Below are 18217 nucleotides of genomic sequence, written 5' to 3'. Positions count from 1 at the left end.
TCCAGACTCTAAATTGACCGTAGGTGTGGCTGGGAGAGCCAATGGTTGTCTGTCTCTATGTGTTGGCCCTGCCATGGACTGGTGACCTGTCCAGGGGGAAGGCTGCTGGGATAGGCTCCACCCCCACCACCCTGAAGAGGGAGAACATGGATGAATGGATGATTATTCACTTTACTATATTAATTTTTCTCCTCCTCTACTATAAATGGTTACCTGATTATCCAGTGCCTGACCTGACCTGTAACCTGTTGCCTCCTTGAATGTGATATTTCTGATGAACGATGCTGAAGTTGGCTTCTAAAAGGTTTCACAAATCTAAAACTGTGCTGTAAAGGATTTTCAGCCTGTCTGTGTCGAGCGAGTCCAGGTTTGACAAGCGTAGGTGCTGTGGTTTTGGGTAGAGACGTTGTTGAAAGCGGCCGAATTCAAATTCAAAAGAACTTTGTTTTTCCGTTAGGAACTTCACATGTAGAGGAGCAGCAGGGTGTGTCCACACAGTCCACTTACAGCTAATAATCACACACACACACACACACACACACACACTGACAGAGCCCACATTAGAAACATGGTTGATAAAAGAGTTCGCTAAGTCTGATGAATGAATAATTATTCCTCCTGGTGAAAAAATAAACCCTTCATATCGGAGGAGCAGCACATAGGAGGCTAATTAAAAGAGTCCAAGTGTTAAAAACAGCAACCAATAAAAGGATGGGGTTCAGCCATTTAAAGGTCTTGTGGACGACAGGTCTCTATTTGTCCTGGAAGTAGGGGCTCTGTGTCTGAGGCCTGAGGGGAGGAGGCAGAACTGACTGCGTCGGGTGTGTGTGTGTGTGTGTGTGTGTGTGTGTGTGTGTGTGTGTGTGTGTGTGTGTGTGTGTGGCTTTTTGCTTAGAGAGAGAGTTTGAACTGTTACCCTCAGGACGCCGTTTCAGAGTACCGGCAGGCACTCATCATTTATCCCTGTAGCAACTGGGCTGCTGAGTCGGTAGCGACCTCAGCTTGCCAGGGTGTTGTGGTTCTGTTCTGTCCTGCCTGATATGTTTACAGGGTGATGTGTTGTATGGAACTGTTTGTATGTGTTGCACCTTACATGTACTGATGTACTGAATTTTAATTTTAAGTTTGACCCGGGTATACATGCATGGCTTGAAAAGGACAACAATATTATTTAAATTTGTGGGGTTTTTTTGTTCATTAAGTCACCAACGGACTTCCATAGCAAGCTGCGCTATGCTCTAGCAACAGAAATGATGTCTCTCTTTCTCTCTCTCTCTCTCACACACATACACACACACACACACACACACACACACACACACACACATATCCCAAGAACTGTGTTCAACAGAATAAAAAAAAACCCTGTTGACAGTGGCACCGACACCAAACCACGTCATAGTGATGGCGCCGCCTGTGAATCATGGAGAAAACACAGTAACAGTGACAGCACGCAAGAAAGAGAAACAATCCTCAGCATATCTGACTGGCCCAACCTGGCGTGGGCACCAACAATATCAGAGAAATAATATTTACAGAGACCAGCCAGCCTGGGTTGGGCCGCCATGCTGGCTTCAGCTTCAGATAACACAGATCTGCATGTCTCTGCGTTGGGTGGCAAAGTTAAAATCTTAGATCAAACACTCAAATGAAAACACTAAAGTACTCATTTTTTCCATCCTGGGAACAAAGAAGTCCCTTCCCTCGGTCACATCCCCTCCACCCAACCTGCTACACCCACTTTCAGGAGGGAGCCAGCGGAACAGTTCTTCCCTGTGAGCGGTGGGTCACCCCTTCGTTTGTCAGAGATGTTTAGGTCCATGTTCAGGTGCCCAAGTACAAATCTGGGCGTTGGATGCTGCTTCGGTTACATCTGGTCCAAATTTAGGGAATAGCGCTGATTCTATTCTCCACTACGCGGAAACATTTCCTTCATTTCTCATTACATCCACTGAGTCATGATTGGTCACTCGGGGAGGGCTTCGGTTCCATGTGTGTATTCCTGCACTCGCACAGAGAATCGTGAAGAATGAGAGCACACATAGCTTTGACTGTGCGGTAGGAAGTGGGTCCAGCCCTCCTGTTCTTGCTTCCTCCTCGAAGTCGAGTCACTACCCCCCCCCCCCAAGGAAAGAGGAAGGTAGCTCTCTTCTTCCTCTGCCAGGAGAGGAGGCTCCTACTGCTGATTGTCCATGAGTCAGACAAAAGTCTCTACTTCCTTGTCTTTAGTCTACCTTTAGGAAGTCTGTCTAGCTTCCAGATCCATGAGTCAGTCTCTTGAAGAAAGTGATCTTTTCTTGGAGCCGATCATGTTCCTATTATTAATCAGCCTCGCTGGGCGGCTGAACCCAAGCCAAACTGAACGTGGCCTCAGAGTCGGCCACCGTTAACGTCGGCCCGCTGACGTTACCACCAACACTGTGGTTGCAAGTGCACTGAATTTGGTGCTGCACTCTTGGTTTCCTTCCCATTGTGTTGACTGTCTCTGTGTGTTAAAAAAAAGGGCGACTGAGAACATGAACTAATAACAAGAGTAACATTTAATGAGGAGATGGTGTGAAAAAATGGCAAGAGGACATAAACCAGTCGTGGTTCTTGTGGTCTGCCTCGCCGAGATGAGCGGGTTTGGGTGTGACCACAGGCTGCGTGAAGGCACACGGTGACTCTGTGACCACTCCCTGGTTCTGACGCACAAACCGACCTTTAAGCTGGACCCGTGCGCCAGATGATGTGAAGGTAGTTGAAGGAAATTTCCAGAAAAACCAGAGAAGGGTAACAGCCGGGGCTCGAACCTGGAGCCTTCTTGCTGAGGCGGCAGCGCTGCCCTCTGCACCACCACGCCACCTGAAAGAATAAACGGGGAGAGGAAAATGCCACCCGAGGGCAGGTCTTTTCTGGCTGTAGGACATTTCACAATGTGACAAAAGGGTCTGATGTTTTCAGGTGATAAAAGTCACTGTCACTTCAGCGCCTCATTCTGTGGTCAGAAACAGCAGCGTTGGTGTGTGGCGCACGTTTCCAGCTGCGTAGTCAAGCTGCCAGCTGCTGTGTCGCAGCCACCAGCATGTAAATGGAGCAAAGCTGCCGAACGAGACCTTGTATGTTGCTGGGGCTTCAGTTTGGCCACTTTGGTGTAACAGCAAGAAATCAGCATTGGTGTACCTGCAATAAATAGTTGCCCATTTCGACTTCAAGCACACATTTGCAACATTTTACTGTCATTATGTTTTATTGTCTGGAGACTGAAAGCCACATCTTTCAGATTAAATCCATATTTAGATGAACTCATGAGCAGTTACCGGAACAACGAAAGTCTATCAGCAGTAAATGCTTTCGAGTAGAGAAAATGGCGATCAAAATACCCTCAGACTACTTCGCCATGCTTCTTTCTTTCCTAAATCATCACATCCCAAGAACAAAACCTCTCAACTGGACATTGAGAGATTGTTGGAGTAAAACAAATCATTTATAAAACTTAAGCACTGAAAACACCCACCTGTCCGTCTTCATCTTTGTTGGTAGCCCAGAATTATGATGACTGGTGGCAGAATTACAGGTGGGTTAATTTTAACAATACAATAAATAAATAATATACATTTAAATTAATATGAGTCACATCGACGCGCGCGCGCACACACACGCACACACACACGAGTTCAAGGGACGGGATTACCAGATTTTGTTCATCCTCCACGTATTTCTCGCGCGCGCACCTGATATGTGTGTGTGTGTGTGTGTGTGTGTGTGTGTGTGTGTGTGTGTGTGTGTGTGTGTGTGTGTGTGTGTGTGTGTGTGTGTGTTGTAATCGTCGGTCGTTGAGATAAGGCTGCTGGCCGGGGGGGGTTACCGCTCTGCAGGAGGAAACTTCCTTCCTTCTCCTGCTCCAACTAAAACTACCGTCGGAGGAGATTATAAATGGGGGCTATGTTGAGCTCTCAGTCGCTGTTCCAGCCTCGGATCCTCCAACACGGAGCTTTATTATCATCTCAGCTTTTCTAACGTCCACATCATGACTCCCACAGTTCGCGCTTGGCTTGTTGGTGTGGTTTTCCTCTGCGGGCTGGAGGAAGCAGTCCGCTCTCAGCGCGGGTATTGTGACAAGAACCAGTGTTTGGTGCTTTTCCAGGAGCCAGTGGACTTTCCAGGTGCGGCGGTTAAATGCAGAGGCTCGGTTGGACAGTTGTCTTCCAGTGTCGTGGATTCCTCTGTCGTGATGAGTTTTTTACGCAGCCTTGGACTCAGTGGAAGTTACTGGCTGAACATAAATGGCTCTGAAAGCAGCGCTGAAGCAGGCTCACGTCTCCAGGACTGTCCTGCTGTTCACATGAGGACGGAACAGAACTTTACCTTTCAGCGGGGGCCTTGTGACGAGAGACTGGACGGATATGTGTGCAGATATACTTTAGAGGAGCCTTGCAGTCGCTTGCCAGCAGGGGGAGACACACGGGTGACGTACACCGCGCTTATGATGGGCTTCGAGGTCAACAGTTCAGCAGAGTTTCCACAAGGAACCTTGGCATTAATGGAAGATTTTGGAGACAATTATCTGCGCGCCAAGCTTCTGTGTTTTGCCGGGAACTGGACCAGAGCTCCCTGGATCTGTGAGGTGCTGCAGGGCGGCTGTGAGCACGGCTGCAATTCCACAACGCACTCCTGTGTGTGTCCCATAGGCCGACAACTGCATCCCAACAACATCACCTGTGGCCCGCAGGCGCATCACTGCCCCACTGGCTTCATGTTGACGAAGGATGGAAAGGGGTGTGAGGTGGTTAAGTGTGCGGTACACAACCCCTGCACAGGCGAGGGTGAGGAGTGTGTTGGCACTCCGACAGGGCCGGAGTGCGATTGCCAAGAAGACTTTGTGAGGGAAGACGGAGTGTGTGTGGATGTGAGCATCTGTGTAAAATGTGAGCACATGTTGTGTGATAAAGTCAAAGGGGTTTATCAGTGTTTGTGCCGGAAGGGGTTCAGGGTGTCAGAGGGGGACCCCACTAAGTGTGACATGTACTGCAAAGAGCAGGACTGTCCTCCCATCTGTCCTGCCCGTGAGGAGAACATCGAAAATCAGTGCTTCTGCCCCAAAGGCTACATCTTGGACTCAAGGAACAATGATTCCATCTGCACGGACATAAATGAATGTGACACTGAGCATCTGTGTTCCCACCAGTGTGAGAATCTGTTTGGTGACTACAAGTGTGTGTGTGATGAGGGCTTCAAGCTGGAAGGTGACAACAAGTGTGTTTCCCTGGTGGAGGAGGAAGATGGATCAGGCTCCACTCCACTGACCCCCACACTGGCCGGCTCTCACCCAACTGACTCCCACCCAACTGACTCCCACCCAGCTGACTCCCACCCAGCCAAGTTACCGTCTTACATCAAGACGGGCAGTGTCTTTGGTATCACCGTGTTCATGGCGCTGTGCCTGGTGCTGCTGGTTCTCCTGGTGCGAAACATGACTAAACGCTGCGGTAAACTTGAGCTTTCCTCTCTCAGAGGGCCTGATATGGACATCTTCTCCCTGCAGCAGGTGTCCACGGACACGTACAAGAGGCTGTCCCTGGACAGCTTAAAAATGATCGGCAAAGACTTCAACCAGACATGAGCAGCCACGCAAGCTGCTCCCGTGTCACCTTCAACCAAACGCGTGACCACTGCAGTAACTCTCACACTGTATAGCAAAGATTGCACAAATAAGAAGTTTCTGGATCTGTTTAGTTTGTCTTTCTTAGAATTGGGATTTGTTGTCCTTCTCAATGTTCTAAATATGAGTTCATCTGTGTCACTGGCAGAGTAGTGAGACGCTGCTCCACAGGAAATCATCTGATGTGATGGTACTGAAAGAAATCCTTGTTTTTTGATCTAAAATGATGGTGGAATGTCCTTAAAAGTGCAAATCCAGAAGATATTAACCTCTATTTTAGTTCACTCATGACGAGAATCACCTCTGCTACTTGTTTTAGATGCGACTTCACAAACACCTTCAATATATGAGGAGGGAAGTGAAGCCAGCCGTATTTTTTATGTTACATCCGCATGCTGACTCACTGATACATTTCGAGGATCTGGATTTTTAATATTTGAGTCAGTAAGCTGTTTTTGAAACACTGTTCTTGTTGCGATAGCAAATATTACTCTGAAAAATGTGACACGCTTTCTATGAAAATAGAAAACAGAAATACAAGATAATTGGCAGCGCATAATAAAATCAGTCACAATTTAGAAATTGGCCAGTGTTTCTAAATAGCAACCACACCGGCTCTCCGTTGTTGTTCGGGCTAGCACCTTCTGCTGCTCCAACCAGAAAACTCCAGGGTGTTAAAGGAGGGGAGGGAACTCTTAAAACCCACGTGACATTAAAAGTGACGTTGAAAGCAACAAGGATGATTACCAAGATATTGGTGGTTCACTGAATCTTAACTTTACTGTGTGACAGTCTGTACTGACTGACCAGCATCAGCTGATGGATGTAAACCTGCTGCTATTTTATTATTTAATTAAAGCTTAAAGTTCCCTGGCTCCTCTGACGGAGCCACCACTTGTGCAAGCTTTCACTTGGTGCAGCTTCTGCCGTTTGTATCAATGACTGTTGATGAACGTGCCACTACTGAATGATGGATTAAAAGAAGAAGAGCTAGAGAGACGCAACATGACGTGGTTTTGTTTTGAGCCATCAAATTCCTTCTGAGTTCAGCGTCAGGGACCGTTGGTGTGGGAGGGTGAAGATCTTCTCCCCCTCACATTGTCCTGCATGCATCACTGACACAGGTCGGCCAGCGTCCATGTCTGCGTGACGTAGAAAGATTCACATTTTTTAAAAAAACAAAACACGTTGGAACAATTGTGTGACCGCATCTAAGACGACTTCTAGTGATTTACCACTACAAGGTTAAATTCCTAAACAGACAGAGAGAGGGAGGGGGCGATGGGGAGGGGCTACTCTGTGCGTGACCCGACGTGCGTAAAAGCCATGCGTAATTTGGGGATGTGGTCCGCAATGCATACGTTTGCGAAGAGAGAGTCGCTGCAGGGACGTGAGCGCAGCAGCAGGCCTTAAAGAGCGACTTCCTTCCTCAGCCGGGGAGCCAACATGGAGTCGGGAGGCTATAAATGCGAGTTAAACACTTTCTCAAACAAACAAACCTATAGGCTGCAGGAAGGCGCGAGAACATAGTCGGGTGCAACCGGGATTCAAACATGAGGGATGTTACGGGACTGTTTGTTGTCGTCTTGGCGGTTCTCCAGGGAAGAGGCGCCGCGGTCCAGCCGGATGGCGTGTACTGCCTAGAGAACCAGTGCTGCACGTTGTTCCGAGACCCCAGCGAATTCACGACAGCCCAGAATCAGTGCAGGGACACGAACGGCAACTTGATGACGGTGCGCTCGTCCGTTTCCCGTGATATTCTCTCCATACTGTTAGCGAACCTGACGGGGCGCTACTGGATCGGTCTGCATCGACCGGCCGGCTGCCCGGACGCTGCAGCCGAGCTGAGGGGCTATCAGTGGGTAACCAAGGACAGCTTGAGTGACTTTTCTAACTGGGCACCGACGTTTGACAGCAGCTGCTCTTCTCCTCGCTGCGTCTCAGTTTCTGGGGAGGAAAACTTGCAGTGGAACCAGGAATCCTGCGATGCGCAACCGAGCGGGTTTCTCTGCGAGTACGTCTTTGATGACGGGTGCAGCGGTTTGGAAGCTGCAGGTGGCGAGTCTGTCACCTACGTGACTCCCATGGGGTTCGGGGGTGTGGATTTGCTGTCTCTGCCCCCTGGGAGTGAAGCTATTCGGATGCCAGCTGAAACCAAATACGTCTGCTTCTCTCAGCAGTGGCTCCGGGCTCCCTGGACCTGCGAGATTCTCGAAGGGGGCTGCGAGTACAAGTGCGCAACGGATCCCAATAACGTACCATCCTGCTACTGCCCGCAGGGACAAACCATCAATCTGTCGAACAAAGTCACCTGCGAGGACGCCACAGACGAACCGTGCGCGCGTCTGCGGTGCGACCACGCGTGCTACGAGAGCGACGGCTCCTACAAGTGCATGTGCGACCACGGATTTAAACTGGCGCCGGACGGAAGGTCGTGTGTGGATTTCAATGACTGCACTGATGAGCGGCAGTGTCCCGGGGAGAACTTCATGTGCGTCAACACAGTCGGCGGGTTTCAGTGCGTCTGCAGGAGTGGATTCCGGATGACCGGCGGCGTGTGCGTGGACGAGGACGAGTGCGTGTCTGCTCCCTGTGAGCACACGTGCATCAATACTCTAGGTGGTTACAACTGCTCCTGCTATGATGGATACCGACTGGATCCTAAGTCACCGAATAAGTGTAAACTGTTTTGCGGGATGAAGGAGTGTCCCGCGGAGTGCGACCCCAATGACCAGTACCAGTGCTACTGCCCCGATGGCTACATATCCGAGGAAAGACAGGACCACGTGGTGTGCATCGATATGGACGAATGCGCCTACCAATACTGTGAGCAGAAGTGTAAAAACACGTTCGGCGGCTACGTGTGCGCGTGCTTAGCGGGATACACGCTAGTTGACGAGTACATGTGCGTAAAGAACGAGGACGAGGACGGGGAAGGCTCCGGGGAGACCACAGCCCCGAGCACCACCCCAACAACACCGCATCCGACCCCGCACGTGACACACGCGGGTCCAACACGGCGACCCTCGGCGGTGTCACCTGGAGGTCTGGCGGGGATAATAGTGTGCACTACCTTCTTTATCGTGCTGGCGGTTTTTCTGGCTCATCACATCTTCTGCAGCAGCAGACGGAAGCTGGAGAGCGCAGCAGCGCTCAAGGCTCCAGAGGGTGAAGCTCACTGTTTACAGCCAGTTCCAGGCGACACGTGTTGAAGGAGGACGGGTCGAGCACGACGAGTGAATGTATAGAACGACCGAACCCCGGCACACAGCTCAGGCTCCGGCCTGCTTTCAAACGATGCAGCAGCACAATGAGCAACAGAAGGATTTGACACTTGTATGCGACACAACTCACAGGAATGTTTGCTTTCGAAATGAAGTTTTATCTGACATCCAGTTCACGTACAACAGACGCAGCGTCATACAAAAAATGCCAACTGAAAAAACAACAACAACCCTTGTACTGAAAATAATAAATTTATTGTGGAAGAAGTCGGTTTCTTTCCATGTCTGAGTCCTCCTCTGTTCATGTGCAGGCTGATGGGGCCACCATGTGGAGAAAACGGTATATTACAAGTTCCACAGTCACCGCGCGTGCCCCTCTGTTGTATCACTAGTCAACTTGTCTTCTGCACAGGTTGTTGTCTGAGCTGACATGAGACAAGACTGATGTGTATTCATCTTATTACGGAAAAAACATTCAAAAATACTGTGTGAAGACAAAGAAAAATATTCACAATTCACAAAGGACGAGGAGACTGGCAAACCAGTGTGTAGTATTGATCATTGCAGTACAGAAGGATCTAACTAGCAGTACTTAAAGCAGCAGAAGTACTCTAGCACTCACATTGGACGTGGTGATAGTATTCAGTAACAGAAGTAGTGATGCAAGCAATGGTCGCATGAGCACCAGCGCTAGCAGCATGGTTGCTACTTGGAGCCTACTCATGTCAACCAGTAAATTTGCTGCAGTACTGTAAATTATTGAATTATAACCTTGAACTTATTCAAACAAGCAGCTCACATTTGATAACTAACAAACGGATTTTCACAGGTGTGACTGATGAAAGCAGATGGTCTCGCGTCAGCGTGAGTCTCTGACAGGCGAGGAGTCCTAGAACTTCCTCTGTGGAGGCGGTGCAGTGAATGAATTTAGGATCTTCTCTCATTGTTCGGCGACGGGTTGTTTAGCCTCTGACTTCTCCAAAGAGACGAAGTCACAGAGCTGGACTTCCTCTGAACTACAAGCCAACGCGTCATCTATGGACCTGCTGTGATCGCAGCTGGGAGGAGTATTTAGAAACTCACGATAGTTTTTAGCGCGATCTATTTTGACACAATAAATATTGCATTCTCTACAAAATATACTGAAATTCTTTGTTGTTGTTTTTTTAAAGAGCTGGAAATACAGCTGTCTGTGTGCCAGCTCCTCTCGTCATGTCGACAACCCAGTTCATTAGAAAGAATCCTAGCAGTATGTAACTGTCTGTAACTGTTACTGAACGGTGTGGCTGCTGTTACATCCCTCACACTGAAATATAGCTGTCACAACACACACGCTACGTTCGGCTGTACTGTCTTCACTGCTGCATCACTTTTATTGTCCCATCCTCCACTCAACTGCCACTCCGATGTTTTTAGTGTGTTTGCAGACTCGCTGCCCATCGAGTGATGCCAGTTACAGTGGTAAACCTATAGAGCCCTCTCAGTACTCGTCTGCTGGAACACTTTGTATTTCTAATAATTTTACTCTTTGTTCAGTGTTACACAATTGCAAGTGTGTATCAAATGCAAGTTACCCATCATGCATTTCAAAAATTCCTTCATTCTGCTTATGGATGAAGTCCAGCTGCTCAATGAGAGACTTGTGCTCCGGGGCGGAGAGCAAAATCAGCTGACGGTGGAAAATGCTTGACTGAAGACTGACATTTAAAACTGAAGCTGCGACCCATGGACAAAGAGAAGGGGGGGGGGGGGTTAGACATCCCCCTGCCTTCAGCTGGAGCCACTGCGGAGAGCCGGTCCCCTCTGGTCCCGCCCCAGTTGTCGCTGTGCAGGTTCCTCTTCCTGAAGATGAGGGTGAAAGGGAGAAGTCATCACTGAAGGAGGAGTTGGAGAAGCAGGCAGCCCCCTGCCAGGCCCGGCGGTACAAGGCAGGCGTGTCTCGTCTGGACCTGCATGTTGGACGCGTCGTCTCAATGGACACACATCCAGCCACAGACGACCTCTACGTGGGGAAGGTCAATGTGGGAGAAGCCTCTCCCAGAAACGAACAAAAGGAGCAGCCTGGAAGTTCTGCTCTGCAAGCCCAAGCTCGTCACGGTGAAATGCCTGGTCTCACGCGCCATGGTGATGATGTCATCTCGTCAGACAAACTGGAGGACACCAGGGGACAGGGTGGTTGTCCAAGGATTTGAAGCGGATAAGGAGCTGAACCCCAAGGAGAAGGCGGGGCAGCAGGTTCATCCTCGTCTACGCACGGACGAGCGGTGTGAGGAGGCTGCATTTGAAGACGCCAGCGAGGCTCAGACCCTGAGAAACTGTGTCATCAAATGTCTCCACTTTAGTTCACATGTGCTGACAAGCTGATATTTGGATGTTGAAATAAAACACTTTTGAAGATCTCCAATATAGAGTTGTCCTCGCTTCTCTTCACTGCATGCTGGGCTGGTTACTGAGGTACATGTGTGGTGGGAACAAAGAGCTGCAGGAGGTTGAAGTGCTTGAGCGATCTCACAAGGAAAGGTGAGCCAATCTGTGCTTCACCCTCAGATTTAACTCACCTGTGGCTGTTTTGGTGGAATGTGGGAGAAGGAGATTAAGTCTGTGAAGGCGTCTCTCCAGACCATCCTCAAGGACCAGGTCATCCCAGAGGAAGCCCTCATAACAGTCTTATTTCAGTTGGAGGGAATCCCGAATTCTCAGCAACTGGGAAACCCATCATCAAAGCTTGTGAGCCCTGATCCTGTCACCGCTAACCTTCTGCCTGAAGCTCTAAACTGCACCGGCTGTCACTCGTTGAGAGTTTGTTACATTTTCTGATGTATTTTTTTGTTTCTTGTCCCAACTTTAAGTGCCATTTTCTATGTTCTTCTTGTTGCCTCCATCTTTTCTCCCGTTCAGTTCACCTCTTGAGGATGTGTGTTACAGAACGTTATTTTCTTCCTGGAAATTTGACCAGAAGTGTCAAGTGTTGTAGGGCGTTGTGCTTCTGTTCAGCACATCTGAGTGTCAGGTAAATCCTCTCTCCTGAATTTGTCCAGGGCGACGTGCCGTGACTCCTCTATGGAGGCATCAGTCACTAGAAAGACAGCTGCTATTAAACAGTGTTGAGGGGTTGTGGGATGCTGAGTGCATGAAAAGCTCTGACGTTTCACGAGCTAAGAAACAGAGTTTCTGTTACTTTAATGGAAGAGTACATGGCAGCTGTATGGAAGCCCACAGGGGACGAAACCAAAATGCAAAGCCATAATATTTTTTTATTTACAACCCATGGTTGTGTAATTTTGGTCAAAATGCAGCTATCAAATGCAACAATTCAGTTGCATTTAACAAACTTCACCGAGCAACCGTTGACAGTATTAAGGAGAAACTTAGAAATGTGTTTGAAATTAAAGTTTCAAAGAGTTGGAACTGTGTCTCACATTTCCATTCCCTCCTTCCTCCTGATTCGGCCAACAGATGTGCCGGAGGCTAGCAGGTCTTTGAAGCTTTGCAGACACTCCTGACCTGGACCTGGACCAATGACCTGGTGTCCTTCAAAAACCACCACGGCTACAGGCGTCACACCTCAGGCCGGGTCTGGTTCACATGAGCCAGAGTTCGACACCACCAGTTTTCTGGCTAAGCCTGGAAACATCCTGCTAGGTTTGGTTTGAGGGAGCAGGAATATGAGCAACAGCTTCGTTCATCAATGAAGCACATTTTTCCAAACCAAGTGCTGCTGCACCACCAGCAGGAGGCGTCTGGTGGTCCTGGTGTTTGTGAGTGGAAACTTAACTGGGTCTTGAAATAAATGATGTTCTTTTCATTACAAAAAATTATTGATGGATTCATAACTGATTCATGTCATAGTCTTTTAAAAGTTGGAGTCAAATCTTCTTCTTTGTCGATGGGTCTTTGCAGGCCAACATGTCCCACAATGTGTTGAGCTCCAGCCAGGAGCAGCATGGCAGAGGCTGAACTTTGGTTGATTAAGCTGGTAAATCTTGACGTGGTTTCCTCTGTTTCTGTTTCCTGTGTAAACAGACATGTCAGAGAGGGAACGCTGATTAAAACATTCCTCAAGTCATCAGAAACTTATGAAAACGTTCCAGTACAAATGGGAATGAACCCTGGATGACCCGGTCACTGATGAGGGGTTTAAATTAATTTTATTTATTTTATGATTGTATTTGGTAACTCTATGAAATGATGTGTAGAATCAATAACATGAGATGATTAACGCACTAGAATATAGAGAATATAGAAATAAACTTCTGTTTTGAGTTGAACACAAGTTTCCATGACGTTCGGTTGAGTACAGGTTTGTAGTTGTACTTCTCACAGTCATCCAGCAGGTGGTGCTATTTGTGTCTTGTCCCTCGTGGATCTGAACCAACGTCACAGACTAAGCCCCGCCCCTTCTAGCGGTATGATGACTGCAGCATCTCATTATGACACATGACCACATCACCAGCTGTGATCTTTGTTGTTTGGCTCCTCCTGTGATCTTTGATGTCAGGACTGTATGAGGAGGTGACGCACGTTCTTCATCCCACCTTTGGTTCAACGCTGAACAAACGTCACCACAGCACCGCAGCATCGACTCAGGTTCACCAGGTCGAGATGGCTTTTCCCAGCCGTGATTACCGTCGGCGGACCAACTCGGCTGAGCCCCGGTCCGTGGTGCACCGGTCTCCGAGGGATCGGCGGACTGAGCCCAGGAGGCCGGTCACTGGTGAATCCTCCACCGATGATGTGCAGCTGAACCAGGCTGCCAGTGCCTGGAAGCCCTCCATGAAGAGGGCCTCTGGTGCCAACCCTGACATGGACCGGCACCGTGAGCTACTGGGATGCCTGCGCTGCATCCTGAACAAGCTCACCCCAGAGAGGTTTGAGAGCCTCACCAAGGAAGTCCTGGAGCTGGAGATGAAGACCGAGGAGACCCTTAAGGCAGCTGCTCAACTGGTCTTTGAGAAGGCCGTCTCAGAGCAGCACTTCTCCTCCACCTACGCTGACCTGTGCCGTCGTCTGGCTGAGGTAAGAGACGCGCCGCTTTCTGAATCTTTCATCGTTGTTTTGTTTACTCACTTTCTTTTGAACCTGGTCAACGACTGTCATGTCATTAAGATGATGGTATGAACTGCGTTATGTAATCAAGGCTTCTTCCTCTCAGTTGAAGGTGCCCACCTCAGACGGAGGGACGGAGGTCGTCACCTTCCGTCAGCTGGTGATCCGCTGCTGCCAGGCGGAATTTGAGAAGAATGAAGAGGAAGTCTTCATCACCAGACAGAAAGAGCTGGAGGCTGTTCATGATGTAAGAATCCTTTTATTTCCTCCTGTTATCGTCCCAGCCACGTCCTTCTGAGTCCTACCTGATCATTTGACCCCTAACGCCCACTTGTGTCTGTCCTCAGGTGGAGCAGCGGGAGCTCCTCATGATGGAGCTTGAGGAGGACCGCAGCAAAGCCAAGCGGCGCTCCTTGGGAAACATCAAGTTCATCGGGGAGCTTTTCACAAAGAAGCTGCTGAATGCCTCAATTATTTATAATTGTTTGGTGAAGCTGCTGGACAACGGAGGCGAAGACTCCCTTGAGGGTCTCTGTAAACTCCTCACCACAGCAGGGAAGGACATGGATGTGGTGCGTGCCAAGGTATGAAACCAGGAACTCTTCTGGCAATGGAAGTTACTGATATGATGGAAGATGAACTGCTCTGAACTTTTTCTAGGACTGACGGTTTCTGTTGAAAAACCATAAAGAAAACTTGTCTATTTTCTGTGTCCCAGGCCAAGATGGATGAATTATTCATCAGAATGCACGCCATCATCCAGGAAAACAGGACATCTTGCAGGATACAATTCCTGGTCCAAGATGTGCTGGACTTAAGAAAGGTAGACAATCACTGGTGTCTAACAACCCATGCTAATGCGTGAGACATTGTGATGTAAAACAACAAATGTTGGAACTCACATTGTTTCAATAATCCTTCCTCTCTGTGCCACAGAACCAGTGGATTCCTCGACGGGAGGTGCAGGGCCCGAAGAGAATCCAAGAAATCCGTCAGGAGGCTGCACTGGAGAAGCAGCGGGAACATTCGAGGTTCCAGCCGCAGAAGGAGGTTGGACGAGGAGGAGCCATTGGGGGCCATGGCTCTCTTACTCACGAGCCTATCCGGCACAACCGACCTCGCATTGAGAGGACAGATGCAGTGCCCCTCCCCCCCAGGAATCAAACCGATGCCCCATTAAAGGCGCTGCAGGAAGTCAGAATGCAAGGAGGCGCCATTGGGGGCAATGGCCCAGGTGCTGATGGGCCTCACCAGCAACAGCAACTTCGCAAAAAGAGGACAGAGGCAGTGCCCGTCTCCACCAGGGCTCAAACCGATGCCCCATTAAAGGCGCCACAGGAGGTCGAAAGGCGTGGAGGAGCCATTGGGGGCCATGGCTCAGGAGCTGATGAGCCTACCTGGCGCCATCGTTGTGGGAAGACAGAGGCAGTGCCCCTCCCCCCGAGGCCTCACAATGAGGCCCCTTTAAAGGAACCCAAGGAGCTCAGAAGAAGAGGAGGAGGAGCCATTGGGGGCGATGGACCTCGTGATGATGAGTCTACCCAGCAGGACCAACCACGTAGGCCGAGGACAGAAGCAGTGCCCCTCCCCCCCAGGGCTCAAACCGATGCCCCATTTAAGGAACTGCAGGAAGTCAAAAGGCAAGGAAGAGCCATTGGGGGCGAATGCCCAGGAGCTGATGAGCCTGCCTGGCGCCATCGTTGTGGGAGGACAGAGGCAGTGCCCCTACCCCCGAGGCCTCACACGGATGCCCCGTCAAAGGCGCCGCAGGAGATCAGAATGCAAGGAGGCGCCATTGGGGGCAATGGCTCAGGTGCTGATGGGCCTCACCAGCACAAACAACTTCGCAGAGAGAGGACAGAGGCAGTGCCCCTCCCCCCGAGGCCTCACACTGAGGCCCCATGGAGGAACACAAAGGTGAAGTCCAAATCTTTTTCAGTGAAATCTTGGTGGCCAAACTTTACGGTTGTAACTTGAAATCTTGTATTTTCTTTGTAGCCTGCAGCCGAGGACCGTCCAGGGGCCAAAGCTACGTGGGGCCGCTGGAGTAAGGCCAGGGGTCCTGATCGGTCCAACTGGCGGGACCGCGATGACTGCAGGGAGACACGGGAGCCTCACCAGAGTGGGAGAGACACCCGGGTCCGAAACGTGCCGGCGCGTGACCTGATCACAGCCAACAGGGACGCACGTCCTCGCTCAGACGTCCCAGGTATGAACCCTCAGCTAAAGCAGCTGTGGACGAATGTTTGTCTTTTTTAATGATGATTTGAATCAAAATAGGATTCAGGACCATAAAGGGATGAACTTTAACCCTGAATTCTCATGGTTTTCCTCCAGTCAAGCAGGAGTCCTGTGGTCGTGGTGGCCCGTCAGCTGGTGATACCGGGCCTCTGAAGCGTGGAGACGAGACAAAGCGCGTCACTCGACAGGTCAGCAGGCTGTCTGGGGTTCAGTGTTACAGTTTCTTCTCTTGTTACTTTACATCTGACAGAAACCGCATGTTTCCTGTTTGAAAAGATGACGAGTTACTGAGGAGTATTTGATCATATTTCAGAAGCTGACCACGGGAGAGCTGAGGCAGCAGCTGGACAGGCTGCTTCAGGACAACGCCAGTGACCGGCGCATCAGGGACTGGCTGGAGGTGCGTGATCCTTTAGCTTCCTGGAGTGACAGGACCCGTTGATCTGGACCCTCCTGGTCGCTGTTGTTGAATTTGGATCCTCCTTCACTGTTTTTCAGGCAAACCTGGATGAGGAGCAAACTGCTTCAAAGCAGTTTGTCACTACTTTGATGACCTCAGTGTGCAGGTCGTCCATCGTCGGTACGTAGGACCTGTGACAGCAGGAAGGGACAAGACCTCTGGTTCTTGACTGCACTTTTAGTGTAGTTTTACACCAGTTTTCACAAGTCTTCATTTCATCATTCTAGGCGAGGACCCCTACAGGCTGGACACGGAGCGGCTCAAGGGGAGAGTTGCTCTGCTCCAGACGTACCTGGGCGATGGACAGAAGCAGCTCCAGGCCGTCTACGCCCTCCAGGACCTGATGGAGGAGATGCATCATCCCAACAGTGAGTGCTGCTCTCAGTTACGGCTCCAAAATCAGACTTCACTCTCCAGTTGTCAGTGAGCTCCTGGGAGGCTCTTCAGCATGAAAACTTTACGTTACTTTCTTTCTTCAAAGTGGTTCAGAGATGTTACTGATCAACTCATTCGCCACAGATTCATGATGAAACTTGATTTTCCATGGTGACACCTTCTTCTTCTTCTGTCCCCTCAGTGCTCCTGCTCAAAATCTTCGACGTCCTGTACGATGAGGACGTCATCAACAACAGGGTCTTCCTCAGGTGGGAAGCCAGGAAGGACGCGGACCAAAGCAAAGTCCAAGCGCTGGAATCCGTCTCTCTCTTTTTCTCCTGGCTCGGCAAGGAAGACCCTCAGGAGTTCCTTCCAGCGTGCAGACGTGGACCCTTTTGGCAGAGAGGCAGGAACCACTGACCTCAACCACCAGCACTTTGGTGTTGAGGCAGTGGCGCCTCTCTGCTGACACTTCTGTTCTCTCAACCTTTGCTGATTTTTTTAGTTTCATTTGGGGGAGGGGGTTAAGGGAATTGTTTGTGTTAATTGATTTCTTTAATTCCCTGTGAAAATTAAATTCATGAGAAATGAAGACCAATGGTTGTGAGTGGTGTTTTGATTTTCAATTTTACAAAATAAAAGAAATGAACTAAAATGAAGAATTAATACTCATGGTTTGTATTGTCTGAGTTCATGAGTTCATCATCCAGCAGCTCCTGATGATGGACGCCTCAAAGTGCATCATCAGGCTGACACCAGAGACTCTGTCCTCATCCACGCAGGCACAGGGAGAACATGGAGACTCCACACAGAAAGACTCCGTGCTCCAGCCGGGTCTTCAGACATGAGGGACCATTCAAATCAGCGTTTGTGGCTCACTTGAAAACTGCCACATCCAGCTGCACAGAGACTGATTTCAAGCCAAAACACACACTGAGTCCACCATTTTGAGACAGATTTGGCCGATTGAGCATCTATTTTTTGTGGTTTCCTGCTGTATTCCATTTTTAAGCATAGAAAGAAGAATAGGTTTGGAATTTATCATGTTTTTTGCAATCAAGCTGTAACCTGCATTTATCTTACATATGAGAGATTCCAGTGGAAATGAATTCCCCTAAAACAAACTGACATGGACCAAAGACAGTTTTACCTTTTAAAATATTTATTAAATAAAAGACTGCGTAGTTTTGCACAGAAACGTTTATTCATTGTGAAATAACGTGAGACGAA

General features: G+C 49.4%; 3 protein-coding genes across 3 annotated transcripts; all 3 read left to right on the top strand.

Annotated features, from left to right (window-relative positions):
* The first annotated feature begins 3809 nt into the window (after positions 1-3809).
* Positions 3810-6636, top strand: LOC147242241 (thrombomodulin-like). The gene has a single exon (XM_086189384.1). The coding sequence runs from the start codon at positions 4010-4012 to the stop codon at positions 5600-5602; it is 1593 nt and encodes a 530-aa protein (XP_086045510.1). The 5' UTR covers positions 3810-4009; the 3' UTR covers positions 5603-6636.
* Positions 6637-6999: 363 nt separating this feature from the next.
* LOC147242240 (thrombomodulin-like) lies at positions 7000-11249 on the top strand. The gene has a single exon (XM_086189193.1). It carries the CDS (start codon positions 7195-7197, stop codon positions 8851-8853), a length of 1659 nt encoding a protein of 552 aa, XP_086045319.1. The 5' UTR covers positions 7000-7194; the 3' UTR covers positions 8854-11249.
* A 2038-nt stretch (positions 11250-13287) lies between these two features.
* On the top strand, positions 13288-17646 carry LOC147242239 (eukaryotic translation initiation factor 4 gamma 1-like). The gene is made up of 11 exons (XM_086189276.1): positions 13288-13881; positions 14018-14158; positions 14259-14495; positions 14630-14734; positions 14848-15828; positions 15910-16120; positions 16249-16340; positions 16466-16552; positions 16651-16732; positions 16840-16980; positions 17190-17646. The coding sequence occupies exons 1-11, from the start codon at positions 13357-13359 to the stop codon at positions 17405-17407; spliced, it is 2820 nt and encodes a 939-aa protein (XP_086045402.1). The 5' UTR covers positions 13288-13356; the 3' UTR covers positions 17408-17646.
* Positions 17647-18217: the final 571 nt, after the last annotated feature.

The sequence above is a fragment of the Aulostomus chinensis genome, chromosome 20 (assembly GCF_037954235.1).
Source record: "Aulostomus chinensis isolate RoL2024-O1b breed Wild chromosome 20, RoL_Achi_v1.0, whole genome shotgun sequence".
Lineage (NCBI taxonomy): Eukaryota > Metazoa > Chordata > Actinopteri > Syngnathiformes > Aulostomidae > Aulostomus > Aulostomus chinensis.
The sequence above is the reverse complement of the archived record's forward strand: the minus strand, read 5'-3'. Positions and strand labels throughout refer to the sequence as shown.